Here is an 18258-nt window from a genome sequence, read left to right on the forward strand (position 1 = left end):
GCCAAACCCCACACTTGCCTCCAGGTGGCATATCTGGTCAACATTCAGAGGTTTCAGGGAGGTGCTGCGACAATGCAGGCAGGTCTGCCTCCATCCAAAGGAAAGGGAGTAGACATGCCAGAGGTGTCCAAGGGTAAGAAGAGGTGTTGTGGGCAAAGTCAAAAGGTGTCTGCAGGGATCTAGGCTGCTCTATCCTATTAGATGTCAGATGGTTCAGGGGCACAGCGCCGACATGCGCGGGTCCCCAAAGGTGGTGTAATGAGATTGTCACCCTCCAAGCCAGGCCACTCCGTCTGCTCAGTGTTGAGCCTCAGGCCCGTCTATGACCGCTCAGCACAGTTTGAGCCCATGATTTCTTGTTCTTAGTTTAATCATGCTGACAGGTTTTTAGGTCGAGCCTAGAACAGCGCATGCGCTGTTGCTCGACATTTAGTATACGGGTTTCCAAATTGCTAGCAGACCTCCCTGGCCAAACGCTTGCGTTCACGCGAGCAGCCGCCAATCACTGCTGCGCGCGCACCACTCGCGTGCTTGCCACACAGCGCGTCCCGTCCTCGCGATCGCGATCACTTTCGCTTTGATCGCGATTACTTTCGCTTTGATCGCGATTACTTTCGCTTTCACGTTACTTTTACGGTTGCACGGCCAATGCTTGTTGTTATTGCTGCTTTATCCCCCATTCATCTTGTTTAGCTTTATATTTCACTTTCTTTCTTGATGTGCTTATTTCTCTTCCTTGATTGTCACTTTTCTTTTACTTTAGCAATGCTAGGTGCTCTTGTAGAGGCTTATAACCGCATGTGCATTGACTGGTCTGCCGTCTTATCAGTCACCACCCTCTCAGGGGTAGCTCCACCACCTCTTAGGCTGAAAGGCAGGGCTCCGAGAAGGCTTGCTTTTTTCCTTACCCCCTTGATGATGACAGCAGATTTTTCAGAGGGTTCTTACCAGCCATACTAACTTTCAGATGAGGAGAAACTTATTTCACACTGGAGTTCCCCTTTAGGTCGTGAGCCTTGTTTTCATTAGTGGTGTGTTCAAGAATGTGCAGAACGTACTTGAGTGTTGCTCAACTTCGGTTTACAGTTCCGTATTTATTGTGCAATACCGAAGCCTGCAAATAAGCTGGTGTAAATATGTAGCAATTGGGTTGGTTATAGTGTGTAATGCAGTCTTCCTGCCCCATTAGGACTGTACCTATGTATTAAACCTTTATATTTGCATCATAAATATTAAGAAAGTTCGCTTCAAATACAAAAATGCCATCAACCACCGACCTTTGTTATCACACAGTTCCTTCTACTTGTGTGAACATAGCTATGGAAGGGGACGTGTGGGAAAATGCACCCTATATTTGAAGGTTGGCTGTCTCAGTGGACTAGTACACCCATCTCATTTATGACCATGGCAAAAGAGGGCCTTGTGGCTGCATTGGGCAAAAAGAAACTGAAGGAGTCAGAAGGGGCAAACTGTTTTCATTTCTTTGCTAATCACCAGTGGTCTCAAATTAAAGTTCAGTTAAGTTAGAAGGATTTGATGCGACTTTAAGTAATTCAGCAGTAATGGAGCACCATGCTTCATGCTATTGAGCTCTTATTGCTGTGTGATTTCTGTTAAGAACAGAGTCCAGGGCCGTTGCAAAGAAAGAACATCCTTCCCTACAGCCCCCTCACAGCCCGTGTCTTAATTAACAGTTTAATTAATTTGAGAAACACATAATTACGTTTTCAGCGTTTTGCTCTGAATGATTTATTGCTGTACTCATTTCATTACAATAGACGCTGGCAGCTACTTACACTCAAGATATCTCATGTTCCTGATGTCATCCTAACTGTCCCAGAAATATTTCACTCCATGAAAACATCCCACACTTGCTAGGAGCAGGGCCCTGCGCTTGTCATCTGCAGCGGCTTTCAGACAGGACCTCTGTTATGCTCGTGTCATACACGCACCTTCACCCTTCCTCTTACAACAATTCAACATAGCAACTATGCACTGACTTTTGTCCTTGGTAGTATTTTTATGTTCTCCTGTATGCTGCCGTGATATGCCTCTCTGGATCCTGGTTTGAAAGATTACTTAGAAGCTACACAACAACTCTGAATACGTTCTGAATTGTATCTCTTTTCTGAGGGACAGTGAGAGGCCTAGAGCTTTTGGAACCCCAAAGCCAGGCTGCTCGCAGTACCTTTTGAGTAAGCGCCCCGACCACAAAAAGAAAAATACAAATCAAAAGATAACAACTGAAAGCAGGAAGAGGCATATGGTGTTAAAGCTTTAGAATATGCAACTAACGGCACCAACATGAGCATTCAAGATGGAATAAAAGGCATTTGCTCCATTGCGCCCATGCAAAGATAGCAACATCACCTTTGGGACTACGTGCAACCCGGATCCCTCATACTATTATTACCAGCAGGTCAAGTCAAGTCGTTTTCCCTGGTTGGAGAATTCCTCCCTTCGGGTAGCCCCACTACATCATCCATCCCTCCAACAAAGCTGTCCGGGAGCTCTACCCATGTCTGCAAGTTCGCTTGCACCTTGTCATCTCGTCTAGACAGTTTAATGCGCTTCTCTTCTGCTCGGGCCAATTCCGTAACATCTTTGTACTAAAAGGGAACCTGAGGACCCCTGTTACTCATCCAGCAAATCGCAACCCGTCCGCAAGCCAATACCACTGCTAAGTTCAGATATTTATACTGCATCTTTCTTAGGGACCACTCCCAGGATACCTTGCAGCGGCCGGGGCTCCTGCGGGAGGCCCAATAACCACTGTCGTTGTAGCAAAGACAGACTCCCAGTAAGGCCGCACAAAAGGGCAAACCCAGGCTAGATACAGGAAAGGGGCCTAATCCGCCTGGTACCTCGGACATGCGTGACTCCTTCCCAGATACGATGTAAGAAATGTAATTGTATAAACTGGAATCTTGCGTTGCTAGAGACTGCTCGCACCTGCTTTTACACCTATCTCACACCTCATCCAGGAGCTGGGCCCCTACAACGCTTATCCAGTCAGACTTCCCCTCATCGACTGTCTGCGGGGGGGGCATCACCCTTTAGGGCTCTGTACATGTGCATTATTTTGTGCTACGAGGTGCCCAGTTGTAGGATAGCGTTAAAACAAACAAATGATGGACGGAATGCTGACAATGCAGACATTCTCCCCCAGTCAAGAGATCTGGGTTAAATCCATCGTTCTTTTGCCCACTACGCCACCCCAGTTTAGACATGGCCATATGCAAATCAGTCTTGACCCTGTGCCTCATGGGAACAGTCCAGCCCGAACTGCCAAGCCATGTCTTCCTTGGACCGGAATCAAGCATCCTAGGACCGGTTTCTGGCTATCAGCCGTCATCATCCAGGATAGCTTGACTCCAGTGGCGTAGTGAGCACGGGTCCCACGTCTGGGAATACCCATCCCACTTAGGGCGAAAAGCGTTACAACAAACAAATGATGGACGGAATGTTGACAATGCAGACATTCTCCCCCAGTCAAGAGATCTGGGTTAAATCCATCGTTCTTTTGCCCACTACGCCACCCCAGTTTAGACATGGCCATATGCAAATCAGTCTTGACCCTGTGCCTCATGGGAACAGTCCAGCACGAACTGCCAAGCCATGTCTTCCTTGGACCGGAATCAAGCATCCTAGGACCGGTTTCTGGCTATCAGCCGTCATCAGCCAGGATAGCTTGACTCCAGTGGCGTAGTGAGCACGGGTCACACGTCTGGGAATACCCATCCCACTTAGGGCGAAAAGCGTTACAACAAACAAATGATGGACGGAATGCTGACAATGCAGACATTCTCCCCCAGTCAAGAGATCTGGGTTAAATCCATCATTCTTTTGCCCACTACGCCACCCCAGTTTAGACATGGCCATATGCAAATCAGTCTTGACCCTGTGCCTCATGGGAACAGTCCAGCCCGAACTGCCAAGCCATGTCTTCCTTGCTCTCCATGCCACTGGAATCAAGCTATCCTGGCTGAAGAGGGGTGAAACCCCGAAACCGGTCCTAGGATGCTTGTTTCCAGTCCAGGGAGGACCTGGCTTGGCAGTTCGGGCTGGACTGTTCCCATGAGGCACAGGGTCAAGACTGATTTGCATAATGCTGGGTTCAAACTGGAATGGCATGGTGAGCAAAAAAACGATGGATTTAGGCCCAGATCTCTGTACTGGGGTGAATGTATGACATTGTTCTGCATTCTGTCCATCAATTGTTGTTTTTGCATTTGTCACCCCGAGTGGGACAGGTATGCTCAGACGTGAGTCCCGTGCTCTCCATGCCACTGGAATCAAGCTATCCTGGCTGAAGAGGGGTGAAACCCCGAAACCGGTCCTAGGATGCTTGTTTCCAGTCCAGGGCGGACCTGGCTTGGCAGTTCGGGCTGGACTGTTCCCATGAGGCACAGGGTCAAGACTGATTTGCATAAGGCTGGGTTCAAACTGGAATGGCATGGTGAGCAAAAAAACGATGGATTTAGGCCCAGATTTCTGTACTGGGGTGAATGTATGACATTGTTCTGCATTCTGTCCATCAATTGTTGTTTTTGCATTTGTCACCCCGAGTGGGACGGGTATGCTCAGACGTGAGTCCCGTGCTCTCCATGCCACTGGAATCAAGCTATCCTGGCTGAAGAGGGGTGAAACCCCGAAACCGGTCCTAGGATGCTTGTTTCCAGTCCAGGGAGGACCTGGCTTGGCAGTTCGGGCTGGACTGTTCCCATGAGGCACAGGGTCAAGACTGATTTGCATAAGGCTGGGTTCAAACTGGAATGGCATGGTGAGCAAAAAAACGATGGATTTAGGCCCAGATCTCTGTACTGGGGTGAATGTATGACATTGTTCTGCATTCTGTCCATCAATTGTTGTTTTTGCATCTGTCACCCCGAGTGGGACGGGTATGCTCAGACGTGAGTCCCGTGCTCTCCATGCCACTGGAATCAAGCTATCCTGGCTGAAGAGGGGTGAAACCCCGAAACCGGTCCTAGGATGCTTGTTTCCAGTCCAGGGAGGACCTGACTTGGCAGTTCGGGCTGGACTGTTCCCATGAGGCACAGGGTCAAGACTGATTTGCATAAGGCTGGGTTCAAACTGGAATGGCATGGTGAGCAAAAAAACGATGGATTTAGGCCCAGATCTCTGTACTGGGGTGAATGTATGACATTGTTCTGCATTCTGTCCATCAATTGTTGTTTTTGCATTTGTCACCCCGAGTGGGACGGGTATGCTCAGACGTGAGTCCCGTGCTCTCCATGCCACTGGAATCAAGCTATCCTGGCTGAAGAGGGGTGAAACCCCGAAACCGGTCCTAGGATGCTTGTTTCCAGTCCAGGGAGGACCTGGCTTGGCAGTTCGGGCTGGACTGTTCCCATGAGGCACAGGGTCAAGACTGATTTGCATAAGGCTGGGTTCAAACTGGAATGGCATGGTGAGCAAAAAAACGATGGATTTAGGCCCAGATCTCTGTACTGGGGTGAATGTATGACATTGTTCTGCATTCTGTCCATCAATTGTTGTTTTTGTTTTTGCATTTGTCACCCCGAGTGGGACGGGTATGCTCAGACGTGAGTCCCGTGCTCTCCATGCCACTGGAATCAAGCTATCCTGGCTGAAGAGGGGTGAAACCCCGAAACCGGTCCTAGGATGCTTGTTTCCAGTCCAGGGAGGACCTGGCTTGGCAGTTCGGGCTGGACTGTTCCCATGAGGCACAGGGTCAAGACTGATTTGCATAAGGCTGGGTTCAAACTGGAATGGCATGGTGAGCAAAAAAACGATGGATTTAGGCCCAGATCTCTGTACTGGGGTGAATGTATGACATTGTTCTGTATTCTGTCCATCAATTGTTGTTTTTGCATTTGTCACCCCGAGTGGGACGGGTATGCTCAGACGTGAGTCCCGTGCTCTCCATGCCACTGGAATCAAGCTATCCTGGCTGAAGAGGGGTGAAACCCCGAAACCGGTCCTAGGATGCTTGTTTCCAGTCCAGGGAGGACCTGGCTTGGCAGTTCGGGCTGGACTGTTCCCATGAGGCACAGGGTCAAGACTGATTTGCATAAGGCTGGGTTCAAACTGGAATGGCATGGTGAGCAAAAAAACGATGGATTTAGGCCCAGATCTCTGTACTGGGGTGAATGTATGACATTGTTCTGCATTCTGTCCATCAATTGTTGTTTTTGCAGTTGTAGGATAGCCTCTAATGTCCCGAAGTTGCCTGTCGGAAACTAGTCCAGATCCCCTAGCCGTCGTTGCCAGCTTTTCATATAGGAGGAATTGACCAGGGCCCATACCAAACATGTCTTGTGCTTTGCTGAATGAGAGAAAGGTGTCACTTGGGTACACATCCCCCAGGGTCTCACATCCCCCTCCTCCCATTAATTATCTGTTGTTCTTGTCTAAAGTATCTGTCTAAACGTCTGCGGAACCCACAAACTCTGAGGTCTGGCACAAGGTGGCCTTCGGAGCACACTTTTAATAATCTGCTCCCAAAACTCCCCTGTCTGCCTAATAATGTAGGAGTATTGTGCTGGTATGCGGGGACCTAGCATGAGTAGCTCCACCACTGAATCATCCCCATGCGTTCCCCTTAGCAATCCTTGCTCCCAGTTGTCTTCCTCAGTTGCCCATTTAGTGGTATATTGTATATGGGACTCGTAGGACTAGGCCTGTATATGGGACTCGTAGTCCCAGATCTTCCTCCTCCAGATTTCGCTTTAATAAATCTAATGAGGCTCTGCCTCGCCTGCCTGCCCGCCCAGACCAGTTTTATCAGTAGGCTAGCCACCATTTTAAATGTGGACAAAGACCGAGAACAAATAGAATTCTGTAGAGTAAACTGGTAGCGCCATGATAGAGAGTGGCAGTGATGTCCAGAAGTCTATCGATTTTTGGAGATCCCTAATCACTCTCCCCTTATTATTGACATATTGTTTGTGACAGGTGTGAGCCACCACTACCCCCAGATATCGAAATTTGTCAGTCTCTCACCACAGTCCTAAGTCCAGGAGCTCATCAGGCGGCCAAGAAGCCAGGCTCTCCAGGGGGAATAGAAGGGTTTTCCGAACATTGGTACATAGACCAGAGACCTCCCCAAAGCATTCCAGACACCACAACAGAAGGTCCTATGACTGTGGCAGATGCAGATACAGCAGAGCATCGTCGGCATTCAAGGACACTAGGTGAGTGACATCCCTCACTCTGATTCCACACTCTGCAATTTCTGAACGAATGTAGAGCGCAAGAGGCTTGATAGCAAGCGCAAATAATAATTAGGACAGAGGGTACCCATGCTGTGTTACCCGCTGTATGGCCCACGCCGCCAACACCAGCCCACCCAGCTGAAACCTGGCAGTGGGTTGCTCATAGAGTAATTTAACCCATTTGCAAAAACCCGGGCTAAGCCCCATACGATTCAGCATCTCCCACAAGTACTCCTAGTTGAGCGTATCAGAAGCCTTTTCTATGTCAATAGATGCAAGGGCCATCTCTGTGACTCCGTCTATTATGGTGTGTAGCGTATGAGTCAGTCGCCAAATAAAACAAGCATTGGCATAGCCAATAGGTCTCGCTTTTGGGACCTTCTAAGTATTTAGTTATGCAGCACAATATTTTTGGTGCATGGCTAAACACTTAAAAGGTCCCAAAGGCGAGACCTATTGGCTATGCCAATGCTTGTTCTTACTGAAGTCATCTCTGCTTACGACTATTTTTGTTCCATATAAGGTGGTCCAGAAACCTTTTTTCTTACTAATGTGGTTTCACAATTTCATCTATTCTAGAATCGTCCTTGCCTACCCTCCTTCCTCGTCCGTTTCATATGAGGCGTTTTTTACATAACAATTCACATAAGAGTTGTGAGTTTTTTTGTATTTCTTACTCAGGGGAACTGAGGTGACATCTGCTTTTTATTATTTTCCCTGGTGCTAGAAGGACCAAGCTGAGTCCAAGCAGACAATGTCAGTGTAATTTGCTTTTGGAATTGAGCTGGGCTGGGAGATTGTTGAGAAGAGTTTTTCTATAGGGATCTGGCCACATTCGACCAAATGCAATTGGTGACTACTTCGATTGATGAGGTGTGGTGATCTCTGTCCGGTGTCAATGGAGTTTCGTGGCTCACTTTCATCATCACTACATGATGCTTTCTCCTAGAACGAAGCACGTATGAGACATGCTGTTCCTCTGCAGTTTGTGATGTGAGGTTTTGCCATATTGCATTTCCAAGATAACCTAATATGCGGGAAGAAGTTCCAATGCAAACCAAGTTACCTTGGTAGGTCTTTCTTTAATCGATATGCAGATTCATCATCACAGTTCCAGCTCTTTTCTAAGAGTTTGTTAATTCAGTATCCTTTTTACTAAGTCCACACTCAGTCGAGCAGGGTATGTCTTGCCCCTTGCATTTATGGTGTGGGAAAAGTATGTGACTCTGCCCTATTGTCATGGAGGCAATACATTACTTTCATTAATAATGCCTACTGGCGCTGTGTGTGAAGCCTCTCTGACGCCACTTGAGCATAGACTCGTTTTTCAGAACCAGACTGATGCCCTGGGCTATTTATAGAGTATCAATCGGACTAAATGTTCTCCTTCGTGCGCGATAGTTTAATGATAGGGTTGGTTCTACTTAACTTATTCACTCTCACGCCCAAAATGTGACTCAAATCATGCTTTAGAATACGTCCTCACGCTATAAACTCACGGAAAGTGAGCCGGATTCCTTATTTCTTTAGTTCAGTGTGTAACTGATCCCCGGCGTAATGGCCGGGCCGCAAATCTCACCTTCAATTTAAGACTAGTTGTTAGGAAGAAGCTACTTTCACATGAGTTATATAAACCTATTTATGTACATTTCTAGCACTGAACACGGCCCTTCGAAGTTTACTCTCAGTCACGATCTCCTCAGACCAGTGGGTTCCAACTGTCAGTATCAAGCAGAATATATCACAGAACTGTAACGGGGTGAGGAAACCCCGACATTAAGGAACATTGCAAGGGGAGAAAAATGGAATGAAAATAATAAAAATACATGTTATGTTACATTTATTGAATAAACTTAACAACACTAGTCAAATAGGATTTTGATTATTTTAGTCGTCATTCCTTGAAATAATTTCCACATCGTTGCAACTGGTTGGGTGCTATTTTCTAAATTGTTTAAAACGTTTCAAAACTGTTAAATAATTTTAATCAAATTGTAATTCTGGCATATGATCTGAATTAGTCATTTTTTGCAGACTTTCAGACATGCCGACATAAAGATAGAAGGAAAGGTTCTCTAGATGTCAGATCCACCACCTCACGTGGAAGTGATGGTAAGTTAACCTATTTTCAACCATTTAAAAAAAAGAAAAAATGCATCCACCCACTGTATCTTCAGCTGTCAAAAAATATAGCAAATCAAACATGTACATAGAAAATATCCAACCTTCTATCTAGACATGTTTATTGATAGTGTTTGGCTTGATATTTTAAAGCAGGTGTACGTTTGACTTGGTGACCCCTTAAAAAAATAAAGGTAATTTCGTCATGTTTGTTAGTATTCTGTTTTCTCCTGATTTTATTCCAGCAGCCAGTTGACGATTTTAAATCTCACGACCTCTGTGACACCCTGAATCAAACAGGAAGTTTTGGTATGCGCTGATGCGTAATTGTATTTATTGGGTGAGCGACCTGCTTGAATTTCCCTCATACAGCTGTGCGTAATGTGAACTTGAACCATGCCAGGGGGACTGGGATTACTGGGAAAGATGGGCTGCAGCGGAGGTATCCGGACAAATGCAACTGTAGAACTGCACTATTACCTCTCAGGCTGCTACCGAGGAGGCACGTGAACACTGACTGTGAAGCGACCCGGAGCCAGGAGGAAACCGTCCCAAAGTGTTTACTGTGCCGGCCTAGCTGTTTTTAGCTTCAGTTAATGGTCAGTCGGTGTGTGTGAAAGGTCATGCCGTGTCGTTGGAGGGGAAGGCTGGGTGTAGAGGGAGAGGTTGTGTACGAAAGGGTTCAGACGTGTGAACGAGCTCTTAGTGTGACAAGGGAGGAGGGGGAATCTGTAAATAGTGAAAGGTTACTCGAAGGCTGAAAACTGAGTGAAGCCACGCAGTACCCCTCGAGGGGAGACTCCTGTGTGCGCTCATCTTATGGCAAGGGGCCTTACTGTTGGGGTCATCATATATGGCTGCTCGGCCTGTGCTGTGGTGCTGCACCGCTAATGCTATGTCCATTCTGTGAATAGGGGCCCTCGAACGCTCGGAGCTTGTTAACTTGAGAGTTAATTAAAACATCCCCTGGAGAAGAGGGAGGGGCTCGAAACTAATATAGCTCGTTGCTTATGTTCACTAATATCAGACATCTATAACTGTCTGCATTCTGTTTCTATCTCGGTGGATCAAGCAGCAATATGGGCACTACCTACGGAAGGTATAAGGGATGTACTTTAAAGATAAGAGTTCTGTCTTTCTAACTAGCACTGCTGCTTTAATAATCTGATAGAGACTTCTAGTCGTAGATTCCTTATGTTAGAGTATTCCACAGACGTTAGACTGGGTCCACAAAATCCTGAGTAGTACCTCTGCCTGCCAGTAGGTGGCATGGATTTTCTTGGTGTCATCTGCGCTGGACGAGACACGCCAAGTGCTTATATAGTATGTACCACCCCAGCGTGCTGACATAAGTTCTTCTTTTCCCACGCCATCAGTGCAGATCCGGAGAGAGCTACCTCAGTCTTTTTTTGGACTACCTTTTTGCCAAATTATTTTTGAACTGAGATTCCAGTGTGCGTTAGGGATGTCCCCTAAGAACCTGTGGGGTATAAACCCTGTGGTTCTTGTTACAGACTGATGTCTGTGACAGACCCCCCTCTCCCCACCTGGTTTTCTTGTGGTGCCTGTAGCCAGACCATAACTCCAAGGCCTGCCCCGGCTGTCAATCAATGAACCCCAAGGCAGTCTGGGAGCCTGCCCGAAGCTACTGGTTGCCCTACACTGCTTCAGGTCCTTGTCACAAGAAATGTCTCTGGCCTGCTCTTGGAGTTGTTCCCACTGGTCATTGTGATGCTCCAAATTAGCATCTGGTAAGTCCCACAAGAAAAACAAATGCAAGAAGTTGAAGCGCTGTACGACTTTGCCTAGTCTGTGCAAGTCATCGGCCGAGGTGCAGGAAAGATACCACAAATCTAGGCCCTGCTCTCACATGTGGGCCGCAGAGCTGGAGTCTGGGTCTGCTTAATGCCTCCGAGAATGTCACAGAGCGAACACTGTCCAGCTACAGTAATTTTCTGAGACCCTGTCCCTCATATTTGGATGGGCCAAACCCTCTGGGTCACCTCCAGGTCCCATGGGTTCGGCAGGTGTCCCAACTGGATTTCGGCAGGCTGGTTTGCCCTCCGTTCCAGTTGCGCTCCTTGGATCTGTTCCTGGATCAGCTCCAGTCACAAGTTCGCTGCCTTCCCCAGAGTCTGTTCCAGTGGCGCCTTTCCTGGCAGCACCGATGGCCCTTGGCGGTGCTGAAGACATCTTTATACCGAACGCGGATCTGGAGCTGGACCACCATAGTCTGATGTCAACTCTGGCACCAACCAGATCAGAAAGCACCAGTCAGAGACAGCGCCTCCCTTTATTGACAGCGCCTGTGGTGAATACGACTGGGGTGGATTGGAGGAACCTTTAGCTGAGGAATACTGGTATGAGGAACTAGACACCACTCTTGCACAAGCCTATACTCTCCTTCTAGTGTGGCTATGGATGAAGGGGCTTCATTTGCCATGGTGGTAGGAGGGCGGCCGGGGTCCTGGACCTTACTTTGCCCTCGGTGGCAGTCAAGACTAATGTGCTTCAACCCGGTGTATCCGCCACAGAACCTTTTCTCCCCTTTAATGAAGCCCTCACTGATGTTCTGCTCGGGGCCTGGGCCAAGCCCTGCATAGGTGCTCCTGTGCACATGATCATCGCCCGCCACCCCATCCCGCTCTTTGGTACACAGCTTTCCTCACCCAACACCCCACCCCAGATAGCCTGGTCATCCAAGGTTAACTCTGGTGCATTCCCTACCACACCACCGGATAGGGAATCAAAGAGGCTTCATACTTTCGGCAAGAAGATTTTCTCTTCCAGTAGCCTCGTTCTGCGGTCCGTGAACACCACATGCCTCTTGAGCCGGTATTCCCACACTTTTTGGGACTCGGTTGCTCAAGTGCTGCCTATAGTGTCCGAGGAGGCCCAAGCCATCCTGTTCCAGGCTATTGCCGATGGCAAGGATGCCGCAAAGTGCACAGTAAGCTGCGGCCTGGAAACAACAGACTCACTCAGTAGAGAAATTGCTATGTCACTGGCACTTCGTCACCACACCTGGCTGAGATCAGCCGGCTTTTTGGAGAATGTCCAGGCATCTCTTATGGATATCCCCTTCGACGACACTCACCTATTTGGCGATAAAGCAAATTTGGCATCGAGTGCTTTAAGACAACCAGAGCTACCACCTTCGCGTTGGGACTCTCCACTGCCCCTCGGCAGCCCCATTCTGCTTTTCTTCTCTTCCGTGGCTATGGTAAGTGCTACCAGCCGCGTCCATTGCCACACAGCCACCATGGCCAGCAGACTCTCTAGTCCTTTTTATGGCACTGGAAGCGGTTCCTACAAGCCTCGGACATAAGGCCATAGGTCTGCCCTCTCTGCCTCCCCTTGGCAGCCGCAGCCTCCAAACTGCTTTTTCATGCCCTCTCTCCATCATGGGCAACTGTTGTTCATCTGGGTTACGCCCCTCAAATCACAGAAACCCTGCTGACATGCCACCATCTTCCGATTGGATTACGGAGGACTACCTCTCTGTGTTGTGTCAGGAAGTATAGTCTCTTCTGGCCAGAGGAGCAATTGAGCAGTTGCCAACATCAGAAGTAGGTCTTGGTTATTTCTGCTTTTTTATAGTTTCGAAGGACAGAGACTTCCACCCTGTACTAAACCTACTTGGTGTGCCAAGAGGGCTTTTAATTTTCTGGGCTCCCTTTTGGCCTCTCGATTCTTCACAAAGAGTAATGCAGTAGTCTGCGGAGGTCAGGTGTTCCAGTCTTCCCCTACCTCAATGACTGGCTGTTGAAAGCAGGCTCACCCCAGGAGTAGTCACCCACCTCAAGACTATGGCGGACCTCCTGCATTGTCTGAAGTTCATTGTTACGTGCCAAAGTCACACCTGACATCCTCTCAGATGCTCCCTGTCATCAGATAAGTGGTTGAGGAGCAGCGCACTCCTATTGGCTCACTTTGCAATTCTGTTGTAGTTGATGATACAGGTGCTGCAGTGTTATGCTCGCTGTCAATCGGGCTGTCAATCGGGCATATGATCGAGAAAGAAAGAGAACAACCAAATGATGGTTGTCACTGCGCACAGTGCTGGGGGGGGTAACTAAGACCCTAGACTGGTAATCTCATTAACATAAAAAGTAATCAAACACAACGGTCCAATTCAAACGAACATATATTGATTCATATGTGTAATGGATAGATACAAAATTGTCAATACATATATAAAATATAACAATTGTATAGAGTCCTCAACCTAATACATTTATGACAGTGCATAAACATGATACATAGTACATTTAATTGGTTACATGAGAACGTAAAGGTAAGCCCAATACATTTCGGGACTGTGGTGTCCCTTCGTCAGGGGCAATCTGAAAACAAAAAGAACACGATAGTAATGGATATTACTGAGAATGAAAGTTTACATTTCATGATACTCTATGAGAAACTTCACTTATTGTGTGGAAAACCACAGTGAACTTCCCTCTGTGGGTCCTCAAACAACGTGCCACTGTTGATAGTGATATGCCAAATAGGTAAGATTAAATGTTAAACAGAGGGACAACGTCACCAAAAAATGTAAGTGCACCGTGATAGTGATGGTGAAAGTGGTTTTTGATACCAGAAGAAAACTTAGCAAAAAGGATGGGGGTGAAGAAACAAGTTGAACATGGCGAGAAGAACTCACCTTATGTACTATGCCGCAAAAAGACCTCAATGAGGAGATAAATCATGACTACCGGGCAACAACGCTGCTGCATTAAAAGAGATGAATAAGTCATGAGTGACGGAAATTACGGGGTCCGGTGTGAATAATGAGCGGAGCGGAATAAACGACACTTACCAACAACTGTGAACCTGGAATCACGAGGATGAGAACTGAAAGCGAAGACACACAAAGTGAACAGGAGTGCTGGGGAAGTCTAAACAGCAATAAAAAGTGTATGTCTGCTAGAGGGTCAAACGGATCAGACAAATACTTACTAGTATGGTGAAAAAAGGGTAGCGTAGACCGTTGAAACAAGTAGCGACCGGTACCGGAGTGCGATTCCCGCCAGTCCTGTTTCTAGTTCGACTACACCCCGGAAGCTCGTATTTGCACTTGTTCTTCCGCCCTCATTGTATTTAATGGCGTGTGGCTTGACTTATAGGATCGCACTCCTGTACCGGTCGCTACTTGTTTCAACGGTCTACGCTACCCTTTTTTCACCATACTAGTAAGTATTTGTCTGATCCGTTTGACCCTCTAGCAGACATACACTTTTTATTGCTGTTTAGACTTCACCAGCACTCCCGTTCACTTTGTGTGTCTTCGCTTTCAGTTCTCATCCTCGTGATTCCAGGTTCACAGTTGTTGGTAAGTGTCGTTTATTCCGCTCCGCTCATTATTCACACCGGACCCCGTAATTTCCGTCACTCATGACTTATTCATCTCTTTTAATGCAGCAGCGTTGTTGCCCGGTAGTCATGATTTATCTCCTCATTGAGGTCTTTTTGCGGCATAGTACATAAGGTGAGTTCTTCTCGCCATGTTCAACTTGTTTCTTCACCCCCATCCTTTTTGCTAAGTTTTCTTCTAGTATCAAAAAACACTTTCACCATCACTATCACGGTGCACTTACATTTTTTGGTGACGTTGTCCCTCTGTTTAACATTTAATCTTACCTATTTGGCATATCACTATCAACAGTGGCACGTTGTTTGAGGACCCACAGAGGGAAGTTCACTGTGGTTTTCCACACAATAAGTGAAGTTTCTCATAGAGTATCATGAAATGTAAACTTTCATTCTCAGTAATATCCATTATCATCGTGTTCTTTTTGTTTTCAGATTGCCCCTGACGAAGGGACACCACACTCCCGAAATGCATTGGGCTTACCTTTACGTTCTCATGTAACCAATTAAATGTACTATGTATCATGTTTATGCACTGTCATAAATGTATTAGGTTGAGGACTCTATACAATTGTTATATTTTATATATGTATTGACAATTTTGTATCTATCCATTACATATATGAATCAATATATGTTCGTTTGAATTGGACCGTTGTGTTTGATTACTTTTTATGTTAATGAGATTACCAGTCTAGGGTCTTAGTTACCCCCAGCACTGTGCGCAGTGACAACCATCATTTGGTTGCTCTCTTTCTTTCCCTGTCATCAGAGCCATTCTGGAAACAGCGCAGTTCTGCGCCTACTGGAAGCGGCGAGTCCAAGATATTCAGGCTATGATCCTAATGATTAATCCTCTATCCTGGATTTCGACAAGACTGACTCTGAGGCTGCTGTATCTCATGGCCTCCTGCATCCTGCTGGTTAAGGATGCCTGTTGGCACATGATGTCTCTGCAGTGAACATGCACTGGTGGCTTCCCAATGTAGACCTCACAGTGGTGACGGATGTGTCCCTTGTGGGTTGGTCTAAAAGAGAAAAAGATAATTTATAGATCTCAATTCAGCTAGAGGGAAACCAGACAGTATCAAGACAGAGGGTTCTATCCCCTCTGTGGTTGCTTTACTCACAGCATCATCAATCGCAACAAGAACATCATCATCAGTATTCAAGAAGACCGTATTCAGGCAGACGTAAGCACTCTCAACAGTCATATGGAGATAACAGAATAAACATTGAGAACTGCACTCCATCTCTATTGTTTGCTATGCCGGTAGGAGGGAGAATAAAATATCTGGAGGAATGGAGAATAATCTCCTCAGACAAATTAGTTTTACAGATAATACAGAATGGTTATTTTTTCACTCCGACACTCCCCAATTCTAAATCCTCTAAAAATGCCTCCACAATATCGTCTATATCAGGTGTTTCCAACCAGTCAATCACGAGCTCCCAGACATATTCATAGTAGCACACAGCCTTGAGATCATTTTTAAATAAGCACAAGGTTGTATCTTCTTTTTAAAGTTAAGGAAAGGCTGTTCTTATTTTACATTATTACCACCAGGCTACAGATAGCAGGGCTTGATAATGAGCAGTGCTCAGTCAGATTTATGACCCAAGCTGAGGCTGGGGCACAGAGGTAACAACTGAAGCACTGAGGTATTTAACTGTTGAATAAATGTCCTTGTCAACTCATTATTGGAGCCATGAACAAAATATTTCTGAATGATTTTAAATGGGAGAAAATTGTAATGAAAAGTGACCTTAATCATTGAGTTAACTCTTCATTATTATTTTATTCCAAGTATTGCATTTGCAAACAACAGGCTGCTTGCTCCCAGTGGCCAGTAGACAATGTGCCATAAGTATAACTGACAAATACCCCATTTTTTTAAATGAGAGAAATTTAAAGTGCAGAAAAATGTTTCATATTATGAACATTTTTGCATCTGCACTTTAAATCTCTCCCATTAAAAAAAATGATTGTATGTTTGTGTTCTACATGTAACGGTTCCACATATAGTGTAAAGTATGTTCTGTGCAGCAATTACATACAACACAGGCTCTCCGCAACCCATGCATATATATCCCATTCATAAGGACACATTTTCATACTTCCCAAAGACCACACTATCTGGCTCTGTGGACATAAGGCCTAAAGAAAGTCATTGAAGCTGGACATAGGGGGTCTGGTAGCAATGACTGAGTAGTTTAGCCTTCAGTAGCTCATGATGATTTTCACTGATCAGAAGTAGTTCATAGGTTGGAGACCCCTGATCTATCTCAAATAAAAAAGGAGATTTATCACTTCTGCAAAACCAAGCAATAGAATGCCTTCCTCCATCACAAGGCGGAAAGCGTAATCTGTTCATGATCATGTTTGGTTCCCAGGAAGGCCTCCGAGCAAGAATTCCTGGCAGTATTGGAGCTGAGAAAGGGCTCCAAGTATATCAAACATGAAAAATTCAGGATGTTGGCACTGCATTAAATGTATCCCCTACTCATGAAAGGAGACTGGTTGTACTCAGTGGACCTAAAAGATGCTTATTGTCGCATTCCGATTGTCTTGAAACACTGGAAGTTTCTCAGATTTCTGGTTCGGAAAACACACTACCAGTACAAAGTTCTCCCTTTTGGCCTCAAATGCTCCCTACAAACTGTTTCTAAATATATGGCGGTAGTAACTGCTTTTCTTTACATGAAAAGGATTTTTATCTATCCCTATTTAGACACTTGATGATAAAAGCTCAGTCAGCAACGCAAGCGTAAAAAGACTGCTAAATTGGTAAAACACTAGAAGTGTAAGTCAATCTGGAGAAATCTACCAGAACACCAGTTTAATTACTATGGTACCCGGGAGTATCTCTAAATACACTATCTGGAGAAGTGCATCCTTCGAAGAAAAGAGTATATTCCATTTCTTGAAAATGTGTCCAGCTACTACATGTTACACATCCAACAGTAATGCGAGTGTCATCACTCCTAGGTTTCATGACCTCTACAACAATGTCTAGAGAATCAATGGACACATGATTAAGCTGGGAAGACAGAATTTTCTTCTTTAAAAGTCCATTGTGACAGTTCGCTTCCTGTTAGGCTGGGAAGCCCATTTAAGAGACATAACATTTCAATGCTGATGGTCTCGTCAACAACAGCTCTATTACTTTAATGTTCTCAAGCTCAAAGCAGTCCATTTGACTCTAAAAGCTTTTCAACCAGATCTAGTTTCATTTTTTTTTGTACAAGCAACAATACCACAACAATGTATTACCTAAACAAATAAGTAGGAACAACAGCTAGGACATTGTCCTTTAAAGCTCCGGCAGTTTGACATTGTGCTACTGGCGAGAAACCTTTCACTTCAAATAGTTCACCTGCCAGTTCAATATAAAAATCAGCAAGCAGTTTATACCTCAGCAAACAATTCCACGAAAACCACAAATGGGAACTCAATGACAATGTTTTGCAAACTATTTTTATAGAATGGGGATTTCCAGAGGTAGATCTGTTCACAAACTAACACAATGCAAAATCCCGGAAATATTTGATGAACTAGTAAAACAAA

At 45.8% G+C, this 18258-nt stretch overlaps 1 protein-coding gene across 6 annotated transcripts in view; it reads left to right on the forward strand.

Moving 5' to 3' along the window:
• The window catches only part of PDE8A (phosphodiesterase 8A), a 2267087-nt gene that overhangs the window by 1649987 nt on the left and 598842 nt on the right, over nt 1-18258 (forward strand). For 4 of the 6 annotated variants that reach the window (XM_085644266.1, XM_085644269.1, XM_085644264.1 and 1 more), the window contains exon 12: nt 9234-9311. The exons of the other annotated variants lie outside the window; for them this stretch is intronic. In XM_085644266.1, coding sequence (XP_085500392.1) covers nt 9234-9311 — 78 coding nt within the window. The remainder of the gene's footprint in view (nt 1-9233; nt 9312-18258) is intronic. 6 annotated transcript variants of the gene reach the window in all.

The sequence above is a fragment of the Triturus cristatus genome, chromosome 3_1 (assembly GCF_964204655.1).
Source record: "Triturus cristatus chromosome 3_1, aTriCri1.1, whole genome shotgun sequence".
Lineage (NCBI taxonomy): Eukaryota > Metazoa > Chordata > Amphibia > Caudata > Salamandridae > Triturus > Triturus cristatus.